Source organism: Besnoitia besnoiti, chromosome VII (assembly GCF_002563875.1).
Source record: "Besnoitia besnoiti strain Bb-Ger1 chromosome VII, whole genome shotgun sequence".
NCBI lineage: Eukaryota > Apicomplexa > Conoidasida > Eucoccidiorida > Sarcocystidae > Besnoitia > Besnoitia besnoiti.
In genome coordinates this window covers 857,979-879,968 of record NC_042362.1, presented here as the reverse complement: position 1 = coordinate 879,968, position 21,990 = coordinate 857,979, and the positions used below count along the sequence as shown (strand labels likewise).

At 58.6% G+C, this 21,990-nt stretch overlaps 4 protein-coding genes across 4 annotated transcripts; 2 read left to right on the top strand and 2 right to left on the bottom strand.

Annotated features, from left to right (window-relative positions):
* Positions 1-1,862: 1,862 nt before the first annotated feature.
* BESB_077200 (uncharacterized protein) lies at positions 1,863-5,680 on the top strand (the record flags this gene model as incomplete). Its single annotated transcript, XM_029366081.1, has 2 exons — positions 1,863-4,652; positions 4,754-5,680. The coding sequence occupies 2 exons, from the start codon at positions 1,863-1,865 to the stop codon at positions 5,678-5,680; spliced, it is 3,717 nt and encodes a 1,238-aa protein (XP_029217512.1).
* A 2,135-nt stretch (positions 5,681-7,815) lies between these two features.
* On the bottom strand, positions 7,816-10,600 carry BESB_077190 (Ras family protein; the record flags this gene model as incomplete). Its single annotated transcript, XM_029366080.1, has 7 exons — positions 7,816-7,853; positions 8,055-8,117; positions 8,502-8,597; positions 8,929-9,000; positions 9,533-9,615; positions 10,026-10,203; positions 10,489-10,600. The coding sequence occupies 7 exons, from the start codon at positions 10,598-10,600 to the stop codon at positions 7,816-7,818; spliced, it is 642 nt and encodes a 213-aa protein (XP_029217511.1).
* Positions 10,601-10,739: 139 nt separating this feature from the next.
* Positions 10,740-11,246, top strand: BESB_077180 (uncharacterized protein; the record flags this gene model as incomplete). The annotated part of the gene is made up of 1 exon (XM_029366079.1): positions 10,740-11,246. The coding sequence occupies one exon, from the start codon at positions 10,740-10,742 to the stop codon at positions 11,244-11,246; it is 507 nt and encodes a 168-aa protein (XP_029217510.1).
* A 5,477-nt stretch (positions 11,247-16,723) lies between these two features.
* Positions 16,724-21,844, bottom strand: BESB_077170 (MIF4G domain-containing protein; the record flags this gene model as incomplete). Its single annotated transcript, XM_029366078.1, has 9 exons — positions 16,724-16,867; positions 17,131-17,214; positions 17,613-17,696; positions 17,901-18,016; positions 18,380-18,627; positions 18,938-19,053; positions 19,385-19,863; positions 20,073-21,293; positions 21,700-21,844. 9 exons carry the CDS (start codon positions 21,842-21,844, stop codon positions 16,724-16,726), a joined length of 2,637 nt encoding a protein of 878 aa, XP_029217509.1.
* Positions 21,845-21,990: the final 146 nt, after the last annotated feature.

Below are 21,990 nucleotides of genomic sequence, written 5' to 3'. Positions count from 1 at the left end.
AGAGTTCAAACGCAAGGCGAAACTCTGTGCAAGAAACCTTACCCGGCAGTGGACTCCCACAGGAGCCGGCCGCCAAGGACTCGGTGGTCGTCGGGTCCTATCACGGCTATGTGCGTGCGGCCCGGCCCGTTCGGGGTTTTTTCGAGCTCTACATCGTAATGACCAGCCCGTAGGACGGCGTGCCCACGCGCAGGACATCCGACAGACGTCGAGGTGCCCTTCTGCCATAGTTTTCGGCTCACGCGACCGACAGCTCGCGGGCGCGGCACACGCGCAGGCTTTCTCGCGCGATTGCCGCAGGACTTAAGTCCACGCTCCTTGCAGGCGTACGAACGCCAAAACTATGGCTACGTCATGCTTTCTGTAGTGTCGCAGACACACCGACGGCACACCCCTCTGTGTGCCCTCAGCCACTCGGAGTAGTCGGCCAGATTGGGAGGGACCTGAAGGCCGAATCTGGAACCTGAACCGTGTCGCTTACAGCGCCTAGCGAGAAGCTCTCGACAGGGAGCTTCTCAGATCTGAACCGCCTCGCGGGTCGACGGCGAATGGGGCGGAAACTCGAAACGATTGGCATTGGGCTAGCAGACTCGTGATGCGTGCGCTCAGTGTCACTCCAGTGCGCTTGCGCCCGCGAGGCGCACGAGGCCTCGGCCCTGCCCCTGCTTCCCTCTGCGGTCCCTTCCGTCCTGCTCAGTCTCCCTGTTAGTCGTGAGAGGAAAAAGGGAGACAACTGATCAAGAGAAGCGGGTGGAGACTTCGGCAGAGATTTAGAATGTCCTCTAGTAATGCAGATGGAGGCGTTTCGAGACCAGAAATTTGAGTTTCCATCGTCTCTGGCTCCGGCGCCCGCGTGCGAGGCCAGACCTCTTCCTTTCCCCCCCCCTTCCCCTCTCTCGGTGTGGCGACACGCTGGGCGTGTCTTGAGGTGCCTTTCCCGCCGGGGCCGTCGCTCGCTGCGCCGCCCGTTTTCTCCTGTCTTTCCTTTTCCTTCGGCTTTTCCCTTTTTCAAACAAGACGGGATGCGTGTTTTTTCTTTTTTGCCTGTGTTTCGTGGCTTTTTCACGTGCATTTGGCCCTCCTCCACTATCCCCCCCCCTTCGCCAGGGCTCGGCCGCCGTGTGCGGACAGAGAGACGGGACGCGAGAATGGGGAGAAAGGGAGAAGCAGCTTCGCCACTAAAGTTCGCGCTTTCCTTTTGCATACTGGCAAATTTTTGGCTTCATGTCTTTTTGTTAGTCTAGTGCTGGTTCTCATTGTGAGGGCACCGCAATTCCTTGCCTCGTTCTTTACACCGGCTCTCCATCCGCCCTCCGCCTCTCCCCCCGAGCCTTTTCAGGAAAAATCCCATTTCCCACTAGTCTCTGTTTGGGAACAAACCAGGGAAATAAGAAACCGTCTCCGCAGTATAACGGCAAACCCACAAGGAAGGTTTTCACGGCACGTTCACGGAGGTTCTTCAGGATTTGTGTCCTGCCTGGCTGCCCGCCCGGGTGTCCGGCCCCAGTGCATTGTACCTTGGAACTGAATGTCTCGGATGCTTTGTTGTCGTTTTTGAACTTTTTTCATATTCTTCTGCGTGCTTGCCTTGCTCCTCTCCGGCGGCCTCACAAGTGCTGCTGTGCGTTTGAAGGGCGTTTTCGCCTCTCGTCCGCTATCTCGCTGCTGTCTGCCGCGTGTGCCGGTCTTCAATCCTAGTCCGCTTCGGCTCATCTGTAGTGTACGTACACCTCATCTGCGGTGTACGTACGCCTCGGGTGAAGCATGGAGTGTGTTTTTCCTCGCCGGCAGGCGGGAACGGAACCCCAACACCCTACACGTGTTTATCTGTAGATTTTTTGTGGAGCTTCCCCTTTGGCAAGATGATGCCTCGGCAGCACGAGCCGCAGAGGCATTACCCCTCCTCTTTCTCTTCGCATCGCCTCGTCGCTCCCTCTCGTTCGCTAAGCCCTAGACCGTCGCCTTCTCTGTCGGTCTCACCCCCCGAGGTCGACCCTCTGCAGCCTCCGGCGTCGCATTATGCGTTCTGCTCCTCGTTTTCGCCCTCGCTGACTTGTTCCACGTTCCTGTCTGCCTCCTCCTCGTCCTTTGCACCATCTTCTTCCTCGCTCTTTGCTTTCCACGCGTCCCCGTCTCCCCCGTCTTCTCCGTTTCTCCCCTACCAGCCTTCGCCCTCCATCAACCCGCTTGGCCTGTCTCCTGCGTCTCCCTCGCCTCCGGGGCGCCCCTGTCGCTCTTCTCTCTCTCTGCCTCGTCCCTTCCACATCTGGCCTTCCGCTGCGAGCCAGTTTGCCTCCCCCTCGTCTTCACCGAATCCTGCCCAGTTCTCGCCGCCTCCTGTCGCGAGCCCCTTCCGCACTTCTCCGTCTCCACCGTCGTCGCCCTTCCTCTCTCCGTGGGGACGACCTGCGTGCGATCTGCCGCGCACCGAGGAGCGCTTCGCCTCGCCGTCGCTCTCTCGCTATGATGCGCCTCCTCTGTCTCTCTCGCGGTCAGGCTCCTGCTCACTGGAGGCCGCGGTCTCGATGCGCGAAGAGACGAGAGCGCGCGTGGGAGCACGCAGGCTGCGGCAACGAGAGCATGACGCGAGAGGAGGTGTCTCTTGCGCTCGGTCGAAACACTTTGAGTGGAACCGGAGTTCGAGGGCTCGCTCGCTGCAGTTCTACGCAGGCCGGCCAGGGACGCGGTGCGAAGCGGAGGAAACCCCAGCAGACGAGGGAAGCCACAGCGCGGAAGCGTCGAGACGAAGACGACAGGAAGACGACCACATATGGCGAATTGGGGACGCCGACGCTTGCGCGTGGGAGCCCAGCTCGCCAACGGTGGCCGTGAGGAAAGGCGCTTGTCTGAGTCGAAGCCGCGTGGACGTCGCGGGCACGAGGCCCCTGTCCGCAGCGGGACTGGCATCTGCGCGGGTCTGCAAAGACCTCCAGAGCTTTCCAGAGATAGAAAACAGTCATCAGCGAGAAGCAGGGCGTCCGCAGAAGCGCCGCGACACGCGAGGAGCTTCGCCTGGCCACGCGCGGCTCTCGTCTCAGGTGTATGTACACGGCTCGCCGCAGGCAGCAGCCGGCAGGAGGCGGAGACCGGGGACGCCGACAAACATCCATGCACGCTTCGTCGACGGTTGTTCGTCGCGTGGAGTTCCCTCTGCTCCGGTATACCGGGATGAAGAGACGGCACACCAGGCGGAGCATCTCGAAGAGGACGCGGGGGGAGAGCTGCTTGTGATGCACCAGGAGAAGGAGCGTCCTGTGTGGATGGAGTCGCTTCTGAGCAGCGAGCCGAGTGCGCCTGAGCGTCCGCAGGCTAACCGGAGAGAGCCGCGGGGTCGGTTCCTCGCTGCAGCTTCCTCTGCGCCTTCGCTCTGCTCGTCTTTCGCGTCGTCTGCGCCCTGCACATGCGCCTCGGTGGCTCCAGTAAGCCACCACCACCTCCTAAAAGGCGTGTCGGCTCCGTGCATCTCCCCCGACCAGACAACTACGTGCTCCAGTTCGTCCCTAGACCCGCTCTCTTCGCTGTCGTGTTCATCCTTCTCCTTCGTTTCCGCGTACTCGGCGGCTTCCTCGGGGTGTCGCTGTCGCCGCGGGTCGCCCAGCGAGCAGCTGTGCGGCGGCGCTCCTTCGCCCCACGGCTCGGCGTGCGCATCGCCTTGTCCGTATTCCTCCGCTTTCCTCTCGTCTCCTCCGTCGCTGCAGTCTCCCTGTTGCATCTCTTCTTCTTTCCAATCGCTGAAACCGCCGTCGGCGCAAGCTGCCTGTGCCGTCTGCCTGCCCTCCCTCGCGTCTTCACGCCATGGCTACGCGGTGCCCGAGAGAGGGCGCGCCGTGGCTGCCTCCCCCTGTTGCGCGGCGACCCCGCCCTTCCTCTCTGCGTCGCTGCCGGCGTCCACGAGCGCGGCGCAGGCGGTCTGCGCGTCGGCGTCCTCTGCGCTCTCCTTCTCGTTCGCAGCCTCTCCCTCGTGTGCCGCCACCGCGACGGACGCCTCCGCCGCAGTGCCCTCTGCTCTCTCCTTCTCTTTCTCCTCGTCGGTCTGCCTCGCCGCCGCGGTCTCGCCTCCTGTCGCTGAGGAGCCCAACCAGAGGGAGAGTGCGAGCGGATGTGGGGTGCCGCCACAGGCAAGCTCTCTGAGCCTCCCTTCAGTCCGCGCGCGGAACCCTTCGAGTGAAACTGCAGTCTCCAGCTGCGGCTTCCCTCTCGCGCGCGGCGTCGACGGAGTGTCGCGCGACGCGGAGAACGACGACCTGCAGGCGCAGCTCGACAGAATCCAGCAGAAGGCTGCCGTCAGCAAAAAAAGAGATCGCGTCGTCCCGAGCGATGGGCAGCCCGAAGCAGGGCAAGACGGAGAGGAAGAAGGAGGTGTCCAGGAAGGGGAGCGAGAGAGCGAATGCAGACAGCGAGGTATCGTGAAGCGAGAGGACGCGATCCACGTCGCCGGCAGAGAAGCCCGCCCAAGCCTGTTGGCTTCCTGCGTCGTCCCAGTCGAGCAGGTTGAGGCGCTTGCCGCAGTCGCTAAAGTGGAGGCGAGAGGGAGTCATGTGGTTTTCTGCGAAGAAGGAAGCGAAAGTTGCGAGGTCGGGGGGGCTTGCCACATGAACGAGCGCAAGGCGAAGGCCGCGCAGACACGCGCGCATGCGGAGAAGCCGAAAGACGTGAGGAGGGGCGCGCGGGCTTCCAGCGGGACGGAACCGGTCTCGAAGGTGGGACAGGGAGCTGCAAGCGAGCAGAGGCCTCCCGCGACACATGCGTCAAGGAGGCGTCGCCGTTCTTCCTTCAAAGTGACCGCTCCCGCGCCCTCCTCGCCCGGCGCACGACGTCCGCCAGCGCGGAGACTAGCGAAGGCAAGTCGCTGTGCAGCGAGAGCGAGAGCGAACCGGACTCCGCGGAGACAGAGGACGAGAGTTTAAGTGAGGAGGAGCTCGAGCTGGAGGGTTTTTGTCTGTCGGAGTTGCTGGGGCGCGGCGCCGCCGGGAAGCGGCGCTGGAAGAAGCTCGCGCGGCAGGGAGAGCGGCGCGATTCGTTTTCTCGGTGCTCCTTTCTGTCGAGTGAGAACGAGCTTTCCTTCTCGCTCTCCAGCTCTTCGCCCTGCTTGTCACTCGCGTCGTCTCCGCCCTGCTCGCCCTCCTCTGCGCTGGCGAACACCGCGGCCGCGGAAACGGCGGCGGCCTCTCGCTCCCCGCCGGCTCCCTCCGCCGCCGATTTGCTCGCCGCCCACGCTCGCGCCGCGTCTCCGCGGCGGCGGCGGAAGGCCGGCGCGGCGGGCGTGCCGGCGTCTGTGCGGCGGACGCTGGCTGTTCGCCGCGAGCTGAGAGACGCCGCGCTCCAGGGCTCTCTGCGCCTGCTCCAGACGCTCAGTCTCGCGCCCTGCGCGCGCGAAAAAGAGTTCCCGGGTGGCGAGGGCGGCGGGACAGAGTCGGCCTGTGGGAAGACGGGCGGCGAAGGCGCGAGGCGCAGCGCCGAGGCTGCCGCGGACGGAGAGCTGTCGGCTGCGCAGGCCAGGCCGGGAGAACAAGAGACAGAGAACAGAGGACATGGAGACGGGGCAGCCAGTCCCGGAGAGGTGGACCGCGCGTGGATTCAAGCGACCGTCGACTTCTGGGAGGTCGCTGAGGCCGAGGCTGTCCTCAGCGCGCTCAGTGCCAGGCAGAACGCGCGACGCGCCCCCCCGGCCGTGAAGTGAGAAAAGAAAGAAAACCCGAGAGAGGGAGTCGCGGAAGCGCGCGGCGCGGCCTCTTCGGACACCCCGTGGTTTAAAGCAGCTGGGGGTTGAAAAATCCGGCGAAAAAGCGGAGAGAGATTCGAAGTGAAAAAGAGGGCGGAACAGTAGATGAGGGAGAACGGAATGCGTGCACGCAGAGGGAGGAAACTGTGAAGCAAAGGACTGTCGAGGCTTTGGTTGAGGGGGGCAGTATCTTTGTAACGAAGCACGTTTCGCGCAGAGGAAGACGTTTTACGTTTGCCCTGCGTGTGAGCGTGATGTTCATAGCCGTGTTCCTGTCCGTGCTGAGCTTCCACGCATTTTGCTGTGTCTCTTCGAGGACCGCCTCACACAGCAGCGTGTTGTATACGAGCTTAGACCCGACTTCTAGGCGATTTCTTATCAACCGTTCGCCTCCACATGTCTCACTTTTTTAAGGATCTGCAGGGCTTTGCCCTGACTTGCACATTGTATTTTGCGGTTTCCGGGACGCGCGTGTGTTACCAGTTGTCTTCGTCTGAGCCTCTCTCCGAAGGGGCGCTTGGCTGCGCTGCATTCCATTTTGACAGGTTATACACACCTGTGTATGTATCTGGCATATGTTTGCGTGGTTTTTCCGCGGCGAGGCGGAAGTAAGTTGAGAGTGGAAACCTTTTTGCGGTCGGAATGCAGGGCATGTGCGTGACGCTAGTTCCGGCACGTGTTGGCTTGCGAACGCATCGGGGGGGGGGGGGGGAGGCCTCCCCTGTTTTTAAAATTCTCTTCGCAGTTCAGTGTCGACCCAGCAAGATGCTTTCGCTGTTGATCTCCTTTTTCGCATCTTCGCATTCATTCTGCACGCGCCTGCCACAGCTGACGAGTGGCTGACAGAGGGGCTGTCCTTCTACTTCAATCCTTGAGATACCTTCAGAGAGAGAAACTACAGGTTTCAAAGGTTTTTACAGACAGAACAGCCAGAAAGTAGCACGGAGAATCTGAACGCCACCCACCCATGTGCATCCGCGGACCCAGATATACAGATCCTGTATATCTGAGGCACAGCCGCGAGCAAAAGTTCACCTTGCGCTTATTGCAGAAAACTACCCACTGCTGCCTTTCTTAAAACGCGAGTGCAGAGAGCGGGCGCGGAGCGTTGCGTGCGAACTCCACAGCGAAAGATGGAGGAACAGACAGCCGCGAGACGCGGCGCGCGTCCTGCTGCCAAGGGTTTCCTCTGCAGCAGGGGCTGCGCCGCATCCGGGGAACGACGGGCTGCGTCGGATTCCGCTGCACATCTGCGTACCCTCCGCGGGCCTCTCGTCGCGGCCAGGCCGCCCCGAGAGAAGCGATGAAGCCGCTTGCTCTGTCGGAGAAGCGGAAAAAACGGGGCGCGAGAGCCGCGTCGGCGGCGGGCATGTGGCGGCCCGCAGCCCCAGGCCTAGCTCAACGAAAGAAAATTTCGCACACCCAGCCACGCCCCGCGGCGCCTCCCCGAGGCGGCGGCTCAGCTGAAGCGCGCGGGCCGGCGCTGGCCAGGTGTATGTGTACCCGCAGTGCCCTGGTTAGCTGCCGTCAGGCCACACGATTTGAGGAAAGAGAGCGGAGCCTCTCCAGTCGACGCATTGGAGGTTCCCTCGCAGGCGCGGAGGCCGCGTCCGCGCATGCACACAGAGGAGACGACCGCACATCCCCTCTTCTCCCCGACCCCCCTTGCGCGTATACTCCCCCTGCTGCGTCGACGCACGCGGCACACCTCTATGCATGCAGCAGAGATGCGGACCGGCGAGAGAGGTCCGCGTGCGAATGAGTCTTGGCTCTACACACGCGAGCCACGAAAGACAGACTCAACCGTAAAACGCGCGAATGATTTCGACCCTAAGCGAGAAAAAAGACAAGGCTCGCGAGCCTCTCCCTCGGGACGGATACGCCGCGAACACGCTGAGGCCACGAGACGAATCCGAATCCGGGAGGCAACCCAACGTCGCGTGCACTCCTTTTCTCCACGTTTCCACCTGTCGTCTGCGCCGCTCACCCCTCCTTCTCCGTGCGTGTGTGTCTGTCGATGCGCTCTGTGGCTCTACACTTCTCCCCTGCAACGCGCATTGACTCTGAACGCTTGAAAACAGACGCTGCGCCGATCAGCAGGAGCAGCTCGAGGGCGGAGGCTTCGGCCCCGCTGAAAACAGAAACACTTGCACGCATGCATGCACGAAATATATCTATCCATGTATGCATGCACAGATGCATGTCTGTGTGGGGCTGGGATCGCTAGAGGACCCTCCGGCACGTGTGCGGCGCCGCAGTCTCGCAGCGGAGTTGCGAAATGAAAAGCAAACCCACGGCAGGACAGGCCGTCCGCAGCTGTTCCAAAACTTACGAGATCCCAGCGTCGTGCGCGTGGCGTGGATGCCTGAGATCATCGTGTTGGGATCGATGAGACCTGCGGAAACAGACAGGAGACACACCGCGGCCTCTACAGAAGAGACACGACGCGAGAGCCGGACGGCAACCAAGGCGAAGACGCGAAAGGCAGACGGGGAATGCAAGCGCAGAAAACCACGACAATCGAAAACAAAGACTACAAGGGTTCGAGGGGGGTCGCCGCGACGGGGAACAAGAAGAGGAGATATAGACTCGCACAGAGGCAGGCGAATGAAATGTGGACACGTACAAAAGTACGCAGGCTGGGCACAGAGAGAGAAAATCATAAAGTTACATACACACCCCTACGCAGAAACATATGTGGGGGAGCGGTCAACGCCATGAGACGACTTGACATTCGGATCAAAACAAGCATTCTTTGTTGATTTAATTTCGCACTAACCATCTTCGATTTTGTTGAGAATGAGCCGAGCAACTTTGATGAAGACGTCCTCAACTCCCTCTCCAGTGAAGGCGCTCGTTTCCAAGAAAAGAATGTCTGAAGAAATAAAACAAACCCTTTCTGGCGCAGATTCTAGCGCCTCTAACTCTCTCGATATCAGACCGAGTAACTACGGAACAGCGGACGCAGAACGACGCGGACGAAGATCAAAAAAGCGAACGAGGCAAAGCCGCGAGGCGAGCGACAACGCGCAGCTCACGGCCTGCGGTGGCGCAGGGACAGGCACGCGAACAGGCACGCGAAGAAGCGAGACCGACAGCGATAAGGAGATGCGTACGGAGGAGGAAGCACAGAAAGAATTAGACGAAAATGACGCGCAGAGAAAAGACGAAAATGAAAGGCACGCGGCATGCATGCAAGGCCTCACCGTTCTCCTGAGCAAAGCGTGAGGCCTCCAAAAAGGAGACAGCGCGTTTTTCCTTCAAGTCCGCCTTGTTGCCTGCGCGCATGCCGCCGCGCACAGCCATCCAGTGAAGAGCAAGAGAGTCAGAAATGAAGGAAAAAACACCAGAGACCTGCGAAGGCACGCGCAGATGTGCACAAGCTGCAAGGAAGTGATCAGGTATCCACAGGTATATACATGGTACAGCACAACAAAGAGTAAAATGAGTAATTGTGCATATATGTTAGTAAAGCGATTACGGGCACACTCCCCCCCCCCCCCCCCCCCCCCCCCCCCCCCCTATGTGGGCAGCGGATACCATGCAAGTCCCTCTTTCTCTCTGTCGCGGCGCACATACCCGTATACAGTACGCATGAAAAATAAATATATTCGCGCAAATAGAAGCCACGTATGCATGCGTGAATGTAGGAATGCGCATGTGCGTCAATGTACTTTGGGACTCGAAAAAAAAGCTCCTCGCAGAAGACACGCAGAGCGAAGAATCTCTTCTGGGCAGCTTCGCAAGTCTCTTTGGTCTTCTCAGAAGCGCAGAATCGCCAAAGAAGATGCACACTTAAGCGAAACTCACCGACGGCGATGATGGAAATGTCAGCGCGCGCCAGCGACCTGGCGTCCGCGAGCCAGTTCATGAGGTGGTTGTACGAGTCCCGACTGTGCGCAGAAAAATGACAAAAAAAGGAATAACAAATGAGAAAAAATATGAAGAAAACGACGAATCAGAGGCGATTTAGAGTGCACTCCGCGGCGCAGCTTTCCAGGCATTTGACACGCTGACGGCTGCAAAACTCCAGAGGTGGGAGATCGAAAGCAAGCGGTATGTCACACGGGTAGAGAGGCCGAAGCCCCTGCGGCACCACCATACAGGTGAAAAAAGAGTACGAGGAGACAGTCAAAGACGCCATTGAATGGACAGTAGAGAGAAAACAGGCATCGTTGAAGCGAACAGAAGGAGGGGGATGGAAGGCGAGCGAGGGGGCCACGCAGCGGACAGGAAGCTGCAAGGCAAAGGAGCGGGAGAGGCAAGGAGAGAAACGGAGGGAGGTCAAGAACGGAAGTCTCACTTGCTGATATCGTAGACAAGCAGTGCGCCGGCAGCGCCTCTGTAGTAACTCCTCGTCACGGAGCGATACCGTTCTTGGCCTGCTGTATCCCAGATTTGAAGTTTGATTCTCTTCCCTGCGATGCCGATCATTTTGCTCCCAAACTCCACGCCAATCGTGTGACTGCATCCTTTCTTGACTGAACAGAAAAACAGCGAAACCATTCCCTGAGGTGTGGCGTCCGCCGGCGTCCCTGTTCGCGTGTCGTCTGCGATCTCAGGCTCGCGAATGCTTTCTGTCTGTCCTCCATCGAATTCCCTGTTTGAACCCACGTAGCTGTGTCGTCTCGCTATGCTCGCTGGCGTTGCTGTGTTCGCTGGCATCGCTTCTTCTCCCTTCCTCTGTCTGGTGGGAGGCGTTTCGCTCTCTGTTTGGTGCGCTCTGTAGTTCTCTGTGTTCTGCGGCTCCTCCCCTTTTCGCTTACATTTATTTTCGATGAACTGATGCAAAAGGCAAGACTTTCCAGCGCCCGCATCGCCGATGATGATGAACTTGAAGAGGTAGTCGTAGTGATCTTTATCCTGAAAGAAAAACATAGAAAAGTAGAAATAATTGACCGCGTGGCTAAGAATATCAGCGGCCCCTCAGCGACCGTCGGCGCTGGAGGATAGGAAAAAGCAAGACGAATAGACGCCGGCTCAAAGAGGTTGTGACTCAGCTTCTTTGAAGCTGACAATGGTTCGGGAGACGGAAGGCGAAACAAACTCAACAGTCCGCAAAAATTTGGAGCGCCAGCGACGGAAACAGGAGTATGCAGAGAAGCAGAGCACAACGATGTCGAGAGGAAGGCCCCTGCAGGCGTTGGACCGGAGGCGCCTCCCAAAGCATGAGAACATCGAACAAAGGAAAAGTAACAAAGCGAAGAAGAGAAAGAAAATGGCGAAGCCGAAGTGTCGTCGCACGAAGACGAAGAAGCGAGACGAAAGAGAGGCAGGAGGAAACCACAGGAGGGAAGCGTCGAAACAGCAGAGCAGCATGGAAGCGGACAAAAGAAGAAAGAGTGGACGCATCTTACCTTGCTTGAGTCCGCCATGGAGCCGACGCCGAAGAGAAAAGGCTCTGTCACTCGTCCTCTTCTCGATCTATTCAGCCGCAGATAAAGGCAAGAGGGGGAAAAAGGAAAGGGCAACAGAGAAAGCGCAGCACGACTCGAAGCGAGTGGAGACAAAGAGGCGCTTGTGAGGAGACGACCCCGAAGGATCCTTGATATCCAAACTCACAACGCAGGATCCAGCGCCAGAACCGGAGAGGACAGCAGGGACGCGAGGAAGTTAAGTGCCTCGCGAAAGGAAACGCTGAGGCCTGGTGGCGAGGGAGCCCAGCGGGGGGACAGAGGACGCGCGAAGACCTGCTGCGTGAGGCAAGCAATGAGCGCAAGGCGCAGCAGAGACGATACCAAAGCACGGCGAAAGCTGAGGCAGAGACGGCAGGTATTCCGAGGAATCAATCGGTAGAAGAAGAAAGCGGAGAAGGATATATTTAAGTCTCGGAAGGAAGAAGGTACGGAGACGTTGAAGACGCGCAGAGGCGTTTCTTCGTCGGCTTTGTTGCAGAAAGGAGCTCAGCGGAACGACGCGGGAGAGGAAACCAAGTCCCAGAGAGCAGAAGGCACGGATTTTCTGTAGTCTGCGGGACGGGTCGGCTTGCCGAGGCAAGGAGAGACTGGAAGCGCTCGAGAGGTAGCTTCCAAGTTGTGCAGCGTGGAGCATGCAAAAAGGCCAACGAGAATACAAACAACGGGGAGAACAGACGAGACAAGAAAGGAACTAGGGGAAAAACAGACGAACGCGGCAAGGGGGAAAATGCGAGGAACGAAGACCCCGAGTGCGAGAGAAGGCACAGCAAGGCGAGGCACCGCAGACACCCGCGAGGTGAGAGTTAATTGGAAACACGCGCCGAGGATTCAAATCCTATGGATTACAACCCCCTGAAAACGTACATTGGGGGTCTTTTCTTCTTGTTTACAAACGATGATGTCTTTAATTCAAGCTCAACAGGGGCCCTTACATGCACGGAGTCCCGCGACCTTGCTGAAGTCCAAGATGAGAAGGCCTCCCTCCCAACTAAAAAGAAGAAACAAACGCCGTGCGACAACCGGTTCACGAGAAATAAGCTATTTTTTCGTTCGCTCCTGGCTGGCGCAGTTTCGTGCTGGAAAACAAGAAGAGAAAAGGGCTGTGCCGTCTGCAGAGTACGCACACTCGCGACAGCGAGCAAGATCCCTGTCGTTTTGAATTCGCGCACGGGCCTCGTGCTTGGCTTCTTCCTCCTGAGTGAAGAAAGGAAACTCGAGTCGCCTTCTAGAAACACTCCGAGAGGGAACTACAGCTCGCGAGATGAACGAATAACGGCGGAAACGGCAGGATTGAATGGGGAAAAACCCGTGTCGCGATGAGCTTCTTCAGCCGGCCCTTGAGACTCGGAGTGACTTGACATAGCCTCGGCGCGCGGCAGCAAACGCAAGACGAAACTGCTTTGGCGGAGGCGGGAAAAAAGACAGAGAGGTGTGAGAGTGCAACCAAAAACGAAGAAAACGTCTAGCGCAAGTCGGCCTCGCAGAGGCTCGGCAAAGTTGAACCCTGCTGCCTTCTAGCCGTCATCGGCCGAGGGCTGCCAAGCGCATTAAGCCTTCTCGCACTGAAGCGCGGCAAATACGGAAACTCTACACGTAGTGCTGGTTTCTTGTACCTAGAAAACTGCTTCTGCGCGCATGGCAAGATCCGTGGCTGAGGCCTCGATTTTAAAGAGGCCAACATAGACGGCGACACTGGGAATGGTTACGGTGCTCGGGCCACAGGGGTCCGCCTGCGGATTTGCAGACTGCAGAGAGGACCCCAAGGCTGGCACGCAAGAGACAAGAAAAAGACGTTTCCGCTTTTTCACGCTTCTCCCTGAGGCAGGAGCGTCGACACGCCTTCCTGGGGCCCGATATTCCCTTGCCTGTCGATAGAGAAGGTATTTCATTGGATTTGAGTCCGGAAGCGCTCGAGACATCGAAGGGGCGGATGCGAGCCGGGCGTGCCGATTGTTCGCGTTGCTGTCTTCTTCAGTGTGTGAGTGTCGCGGTAGATAGGTTACTTGTGCAAAAAGAGAGTGCCTCGAGGGTATGTCTCACGCTGTAGGTAGCGGCTCGCCTGCCGGCCACGAGGTCGCACATAGCTGTCGCGTGCTTGGTCACACGGAAAGCCCACTGCCAATGGATTACACTGTCGATTGCTCCCTGTGGAAAGTGTCAGTGCACAGGCCCGCGGCAGAGGAGAGCGACGGGGAAGACTGCGCTGCCACAAGGACAGCGATCCCCCAGCGTTTCCTGACCTCTGAACTCTGGGAAAGAGGGGAAAAATCATTGGTGATCAATGTAGATACACAGGTTCCTGGCTTTCAGGCACACAGCATGAATCCAGCTATCCGTAAAGGAGTATAAATATCTGTTCCGTGTTTAGGTACATTTGAATTGGCATGTTGCCGTGACAAGCGTAGTGGGAAAGGTTCGAGTGTCTAGAGAGAGCCGACGTGCTAGAAAGCATTTTCTGCCGTGGAACGCGGCCACGACGGCGGGAGCTGTGCAACAGCTCAAGAGAGCCTGTCTCGAGGAGGCCAAAACAGAGAAGCCCATACCAAGACTCGCATAGGTATTCGTTTACCTGAGACAATGTTAGGCGATAGAAAGGAGAAGGTACAAACTGAAAGAGCACAGTGGCGAGAGCAGCGCGATGCGTAGGGGCCAGGGGGGCAGACGAACACATGCACGCGAACAGGATGTCTTCGGAATACAAGATAACTGTGAGAGTTCGGTTGCAGCGCTCAAGTGTGCGGATGCACATCCACCGCAAATGTACGTGTCTAGCGGCACCTACTATATCCTCACTCTGCTACGTTTGATACAGGAAGCCTACTCCAGAACCACACGCACGCCAGCTCGCCCTAAAGGAGCCACAGCGAATGGCGTGTGGACGGCTTCAAACTGGCTGGCGCAGTGCAACTACACAACCGTACACACACTGAACAGCGCGGCATGCGCAGCGCATCCAGGTTCGTGCCTCGATGCCACCCGTAGGCGTACGCATCAGTCCCCTCTGTGTGGCACCCACATACGCAACCCTGTCGCCGGCTGGGACGATGCAGGCCGCGCGAAGAGAAATTTCACCTGTCAGCCAGAGGCTCCCTATGCACACGCCGGTGAGCTGTATGTACACCTGGCATCGCAAAGAAGTGGCAATTTAGTGGCACGGTACGGTGTATGTACACTCGGAAAGAGAGTGCAGCAAAGCGTCACTGCACTGTGTTTGCAGGCGCCGAGCAGCGTCTTCGCAGCGGCGAAACAGGTTAATTCTGTTCTGTCTACGACCCTGCTTCCTGGTGATGACTTTTAGGGACATAATCCTTTTTCTCGCAAAAGCGGAAAAGTGTCAGTTGCACGTGCAGACCTCAACGGTAGATAACAAGCGCAGGAAGCTGACAGCGACGACCGGAGAGCTTGGACGAAGAGACAAAAAAAGTCGAGGTGAAAGCACTGAAAAAGCACGGAACAGGGAATGCATGAGCTGTGAAGGAAAAGAAACAAACACCACACGAGAAAGTACCCTGGGATAAGACACGTTATCTGCAGACACCGAGGGAATCAGAAGACTTCCTTTATGAAGAAAAACGGAAAATATACGGGAAACGAACTCGCACGCGGGAAACGATGACGGAAACAAAAAAAAGGAAAGACGTGGCGAGCTAGAGGATGCGGGGAGAGACGGCGAACACACAGAACACCCCGGCACACAGGAGGGAAAGGTAAAATTTGCGCCTTATCTATTTCCCTCCTCTTCCTCTCCTCTTCGTTCTCTCAGAGCGACATCACACAAAAAGCCAGGACACGAACAGAGAGGCCTTCTTGCTTCGTTCGAATTTCTGTCGTATCTGCACGGCCGGACGCAGACACGCACCTCTGCGGAAGACGAAGACCTCACGAAGAAAACATGGGACACACACAGGCTCGGAGCGAGGGGCGACGAAAGTGACGAAAAAATCCGAACTTTCACCATAAAATGGCATCGCGTCTTCGGTGTTTGTCTCCGTCTCTTCGACCTCCTGCGCCTCCACGGTGATGCATTACACGAAACAAACACCACAGGGAATGCATGGGAGCCGCAGCGCCGAAACGACCAGTAGGCGGAACAATGAGGCGGAAAGCAAAAAAAAACGTCACACACATAGATGGATAGTGGCATGTCGAGTCGGCATATAATACAGGAGAAGTCGCTCCCCGCCAATCAAAACGCGGACGGCCACGCCGTGAAACATGCGCGCGGCCGCCTGCAACTTTCCCGTTCGCTCGCTCCACACACATCGAGACATGCGCAGACGTCCTCTCCACTAGGCATACACCGAAATCCATAAAGACAGTGGCTGAGCGTACATAGCATGTTCCGCCCTCGTCTCGGTTGACAGATCTGAGTGTTCCTTCTTTGCCCCCACGCGTCTCTCGACTCCGTTTACCAAAGCCCAACAAAATAAAAATCACGAAAACCAGATCTTGCAAAACTAATTTCGCGAGCGCGCACTGCCACCCGTCCACACGCAGCTTCACAAACCTTACGAGCACATATGCACATGCAGATACATCCACATCCACATATATATATATATATATATACTGTGTAGACGTACACAAGCCTGAGAAAGGACGATGTCGAGGGCTCGTATACCTATTCATATAGATATATGTACGTACGTTTCCCCTGCATATGGGACCTCCACTGCACCGAGACTCTTCGGCATGCGCGCCTTGACGTCGGACGAACGTTTTCACTGTACAGAAAAAGAGTAGCAGAGTCCAACTCTCCTACGACAGCCTCCCTCCACCACCTTTTTCTCTGCGATCTGGCCTATCCTGCCGACCTCGTCTCGGATTCAGCGAACTTCTTGTCGGTCGCAAGCCCTGGTCTCGCCGTCTCGCATTCCCCCCCCCTGTCCCGTCCCCCCTCCCCAATATCGGCGGCGACCCTCTGTCTCTGCGTGTGTCTCCGAGGCTCAAGATTCGGTCCCTTGTCGGTCTGCAGGGCCGCACCGCAGGTCTCTTTGCAGAAATGCCCCGCGGTCGGCCTGCCCCAGTTCGCGTTCGAAGTTTCTGCCCCCATGCGGCGGCGACACCGAGGCCGTGCCTGCATCGGCGCCCTTCGCACGTTCCGAAAGTCCTCCCTCCCCCCTCGAAACTTCGCTTGCTCGCGCTGTCTCGCCTTTCTGATTCGCGCTTCCTCCCGGTAACTGCCTATGCCTAACAGTTTTTGTCTCTGCAGTCTCGAAATAAAAACGCTCGGGCAAGGCAAACAGCATCCTCTCCTCTGGGCCAAGTTGTCTCCTCTCTCTGCCTTCCGCCCTCTCCCCGCGGAGGGCACGTGCTTCGCTTTTTTTCTGCGAGTCCCGCGGCCTTCTCGCCCCTCCCCCCCCCCATCCTCTCCCCCCCTCTACCATGCTTCACAACACGCGTCTCCACCGCGACCGCCCCCGCCGAGAAGATCCTGTCTTCGTTGTCTCCGCTGTCGCGCCGCGCGCGGAGGAACGCTGCACGCGCTCCTGAGCGAGTCACGTCGCGCCTGCCTCTACCTCGCTGCTCGCACTCCCCCCTCTCCTCGCCCGCGTGGCGCTTCTGGCGCGCCGCAGACAAGCTTTTAGCGCCTATAGGCGACTGGCGCGGACGGCCCCGGAGAGGCTCCGCCAGGCGGCGTCGGCGCGCCGGCGCTCGAGCGCAGCTTCGCCACGCGCCTCTCAAAGGTATCTTGCTGCTCCTTCAGGTAGCCCGCGTACGCGCCGTTCTGAAAAAACGAAGGACGGGGGACAGACGCAAACCGCTCCAAACATACACTTAAAGGATACGCTTGAGATGTGCTGCATAACTCGAGTCTGCTCAGAACCGGCGCGGGGATGAAACGTGAACGGGCAGGGCAGACGAAAGCAAGCTGGAACATGCAGCACGCTCACACGCGTGAAACAGTAAACGACGTACACGTTTATTTATATATACATATACACCTGCGCGTTGAAAAACGTCAGAGACCTCGCGGAGGGGCAGACTCACCAAGTTCGATCTCTGCCCGACGACGACGATGTTTCCGTACTGCGCCGCATGCACCGACCCTCCAAGGACTTCCTCGGTTTCCAGCTGCAAGGCAAGAGGCGCGAAATGCGGAGTGTGCAACAGGACGAAATGCAGACTGGCAAACGTCAGATCGGGCCACGCACACGACCAAATTCCGGCGGGACCCCGTAAGACTCGACGCGTAGGCACGCCTGTCGACGAAACCAAATTCAAGTCGTTAAAACTTAGCTGTTGAAAAAAATAGTGAATTTCAACTTTACAAAAACAACCAACAAATAAATTGATTCTAAATACAAGAAAAGGGCACAACATGATTCTCAAGCGAGGTCCCCACTTTGGCAAACTGCATGGTGCGAAAAATTCACATTACTCGATCACCTCGCATTCACAAACACGAAAAATGCGGAGATACGAAAATGCCCGGCAGCTGCAATGACAATTGTGAGTAGAACGGTGCCTACCTGTTCGCGCAGGTCGCTGAGGGCCTTCGCGCGTTCCTTGTGGATTTTCTTTCGCCAGTCAGCCTTGCGCATGTCCAGAGTGTCCTGTAGACGTTCGCACGCCACATCCGACAAATTGGCGCATGAAGCTGGGTATTCACCATATATATATATATATATATATACATACATACACGCATATAATCCATGTATCCGTAGTTCTGTCGAAGTGCACTGTGCTAATGTCTGCAGATGTGGAGACTATTCACACACACCAAATAGACAAGGATCAGAAATTGCGCGGCATACCTGGATGATGCACTTCAGGCGCTTGGAGTAGCAGGCCTTCTTCTGCAGCTCCGTCAGGCGGCCGAACCAAGAGTCGAGTACCGCCTTCATCTTCGGGTTCTGGTCGATGTAGTAGCCTGGAGGCGAACACGTACGTCCGCAGCAAAAAGGAGCCATTTGCGCGCACGTCTCGATGGCAGACAGCTCCCGCGCAAGCGCTTGACATTCGCAAATTTGCACCGTGCCTCTCCAGAGGTATGTATTCATATAGTAGGCGCATGCGACTCCTCAGACGCAGTTCGCACCGAGTGACAGTCACCACGGCTCCGCAGGCGTAGCAGTGCATGCGAGATTGTACGGTATGTGTTCATGTATGTGCATATGTAGAGAAATATAAATATATATACATATATATATGCGCAGGATGAGTTGGTCACACGTGTGAATACACACGTGCAGGCAAACAGTTGATTCGGGGCGTGAGCGGAGTTCCCACGTACCTGTGGTGGCGATGAGCTGCACGAAGCACTCGATGAAGTGCTCATCGGGTTCTTCGTTTTTGATTACCAGGTCGACAACGACGTCCCGCACGATGGGGAATCCGAGGATCTTCCTCTGGAACAACTCGCCAATCAGCTTGACTACTCCCAAGATGCGATTTTTCGTCCGCTTCAGCTGCTGCAGCTCCTCCGCAGCTTCAGGATCCACCTCGCCCGGCGGCAGGCTGCGCGCTCGCGACTGCAGCGTTCTGCGCATCCACAGACACAACCACGCAACACGCGAGTCTGACGCATCGACAGTAACTCCCCAAATCCGGCACCGCCGCACATCTGCGCATGCGCAAATGTGTCCAGAAGACAGTTTCGCTGCCGCGAAGACACCTGCGGCGACGCGGGCCCGTCGACTCGAGCTGCAGAGCCACTCCCCAACCCGCTGCCAGCCAGCTAACCACATTAACATGCACATAAATATATTCTTATATATACATGTATGAAGCTCTGCGTGGAGGGAGAGCGCACGGGTGTCGAGGATGCGGGCACGGGTTTTCTAAGCCGTACCTAGGCATGGCTTCATACTCAGCCTGAATTTTTGTAAGGAGCGCCTTCATGAAGGGCGTCTTGCGGAAGTTCTCGATGTCCGCCCCCTCAGTGGGGATGCTGCGCCACTGGAGCACCTGCACGCACAGATAGAGTGACGAAAACCCAGAGAAAACATGCATCCGTGATTTGGGAAAAATATGCATGCTGGCAAAGAGGAAATCGAAGCTACACACAAGGTGTCTGCGACGACTATGACACGTTCATCGACGCACAGATGTGCGCGAGAAGACGGAGGGACGGGGGGCACGGGACACATTCAGCCGCCAAACGCCCTGAGGTGTAGAAGTCGACGCTAGGGCGTCCGCATGCTCACGTGCGCGGCAACACTGAGCCTGCACGCGTGTAACTACACGTTGAACGCATATACAACACTTTTCGTCTTTGAGAAATCGCGCGCAGGATTACCTGGCACAAGTCGGCGTACATCTCCGACCAATCGGGCTCCGTCACGGCCTTCTCCATGACGACATTCACGACGAGTTGGAGTTCCTTGTGTTCCTTCAGTCCCTCGACTGTGCGCGCTAGCTTTTCCGTGATGGTGTCGAATTTCTCAATGGTCAGTTTGTTGAGCAGAGCCTTGACGGTCCTGTCCAGTTCCTCCTCCCGCGAAAACTGTCTCTGGCTGCGGGGTCGCCAAGCGCCGCCGCCGCCTCCCAGTTTGCTGAGCCCCGACAGTCCCGAGCTGGCACCTGTCGTGCCTGCGCCCTCCTCCCTCTTCGACTCCTCTCCCGCCTTGCCTTCCTCCTTCGAGTCTTCCTGGTCCTCGGCGGTGGAGGCGGGCGGGGGGGGGGAGCGGGGACGCGCTCGGTCTCCTCCTTGGGCGCGGAGGTGACGCCCGAAAGAGTCGCGGCGCCGCCAGTGCCGTTGGGAACTTCCGAGCCGACCTTCTTCTTCGCCGCGCCGAGGGAGAGCGAGGAGAAGTCCTTCACCAGGGTGTCCTTCTTCTCGCCTTCGCCGTTCCTCTCCTCTCCGCGCCGGTGTCTGCCGTCCGCGTTCAGCGCCGGAAGCGACCACAGCGAGCCGGAAGGCGTGGAGGAGGACGAAGGCTGCGGCGAGCCACTGCCGGGGGGCGTCACGTTGCTCGGGCTGAGACCTGTCGCACGCGTCTTGGCCAGCATCGCGTGCTTGCTGCGGATCTCGTTGATGTCTACCATGGAGACCCCGCCACCGAAGCCGTCGTCGTCGCCCCAGCCGTCGTCGCGGTCCTCCTTCGCCCCCTGCTCGCTCACGACACTGGGTGGTTCCGCCGCGCGCCGCTGACGGGCACTCTGCTCTTCACCGCCCGCGCCGGCGCCGCCCAGCATCGACCCCCCTCCCTCTGCGCCGTGCTGTGCCGCGCTGCGCTCAGGCACCAATCCCCGCGGGTTGCCGCCGCCCGGACAGACCGCAGACAGCTGCGGCGAAGACGCCGCGGAACGCCCCTCCTCCTCGTACTGCGCCCGGCCTCCGTGCGCGTGGCTGCCCTCATCGCCAGAGCGCGGGTGGTGACCCGCGCCTCTGCGGCTGCCTGAGTGCGCCCCTGAGCCTTGCGCGCCACAGTTGAAGGCTTGCTGGCGACCCTGACCCCCGTTGCCGCGGTACCCGCCCTCGTACTTGCCGCCAGGCGTGGGAGTCCGCGCGTTCGCCGCCACGCCGTTGCCGCCCGCGCCATCGACCGGCGGAGGCACCATGCCGGAGTTCACGTGTCCATCGTTGCCTCCGCGGCCGCCCCCCCGATTCATGTGTCGCCCTTCGCCGCGACGCGCCCCGTTCTTCCCGCCTCGCTCCCCACCGCCTCCTGATCCCGGCTGCAGCGAGGGGCTGCCCGGGACCCCCAGGGGTGCGTGACCCACGAGACCCGCGCCGCCCGCGTTAGGCCCGCCCCCGTAGTACCCAGAACCCCCGCTGCCCCCGTAGTAGTACTTGCCTCCAGACTGCGGAGAGCCTGACGCGTTCTTCAGGCCAGGATGCGCGTTCGCGGGGTAGCCCGGATACATGTGGTTCGGGGCTCCCGGCCCGCTGCCCACAAGTCCCGGCCCGCAAACGGGGTCTCCAGACCCGCCGGGGGTCCCCGGAGGGTAATACGCGTTGCCGTACGCAGGCGGTGGCGGAGGCGAGCCCGCGTACATGTTTGGGTTCCCCGCCGAGTGACGGTAAGTCCCGTTGGGCCCGTGTGCAGCGGGAACGTGATGGTGATACATAATCGGAGGCGGCAGCGCCCCCGAGGGCGAGCGAGAAGCCTCCTCTCCGCCGGCACGCCAATCTTGCTGCTGACCCGCGCCGGGAGGGCTCAAAGGCGCAGGAGACATCCCATACGCGTTGCCCGCAGGCGCACCTACAGCAAGAGAAGAGAAGAGATCTAAAAACAGGTGCCAGACAGCGCGCCCCGAATCCGTAAACGCCTGAAGTAACGCCTACCAGCACGCATCTGTGAAAACGTGGTATCTCATAGAGCTAAACGGGTAACAGATGGATGCACCGATGCTGTCTACGATTCCACCCTAACGTTCGCGAGAGACGGCGGCATCTGCCGCGGTTATCGACACATGCATACCTACAATAAGACATCTCAACCAAACAAACCGCTGCGGAGAGTTACGACGTGAGGTCCAACTGCGTGTCCACATACGCATGTGAGTCGAGCACACAGCGACTGGCCATCACAGGCACTTCGTCCCCCCCGTGTCTGCCCCAGTCGCGTGAGAGTCTCCGCACGCTGGCTCAGAGAGAAGAAGTTGTACCTGTCACGCGCCTCATTCCTCCCAGGGAGTCCCAGTCCAGGTCGCGCGAGTTCGCAGGCACGTTGCGAGGCGGCGGGCCAGACGCCCCGTGAGTACCTGGCGCCGCTTCTCCTGCGTTGAAAGCTGGGCTGGGGGGTTGCATCATCGTGTTTTCTTCAGCCGAGACAGTGAAAACTACCTACATCTCAGACTTGCGAGGCACGTTCGCCGACCAATCACGCAGGAGGGCATCTACGCAGACACCGCAGCGTGGAGAGAGACTAGGCGGAGCGCCAAAGAGTTGGAGACGGG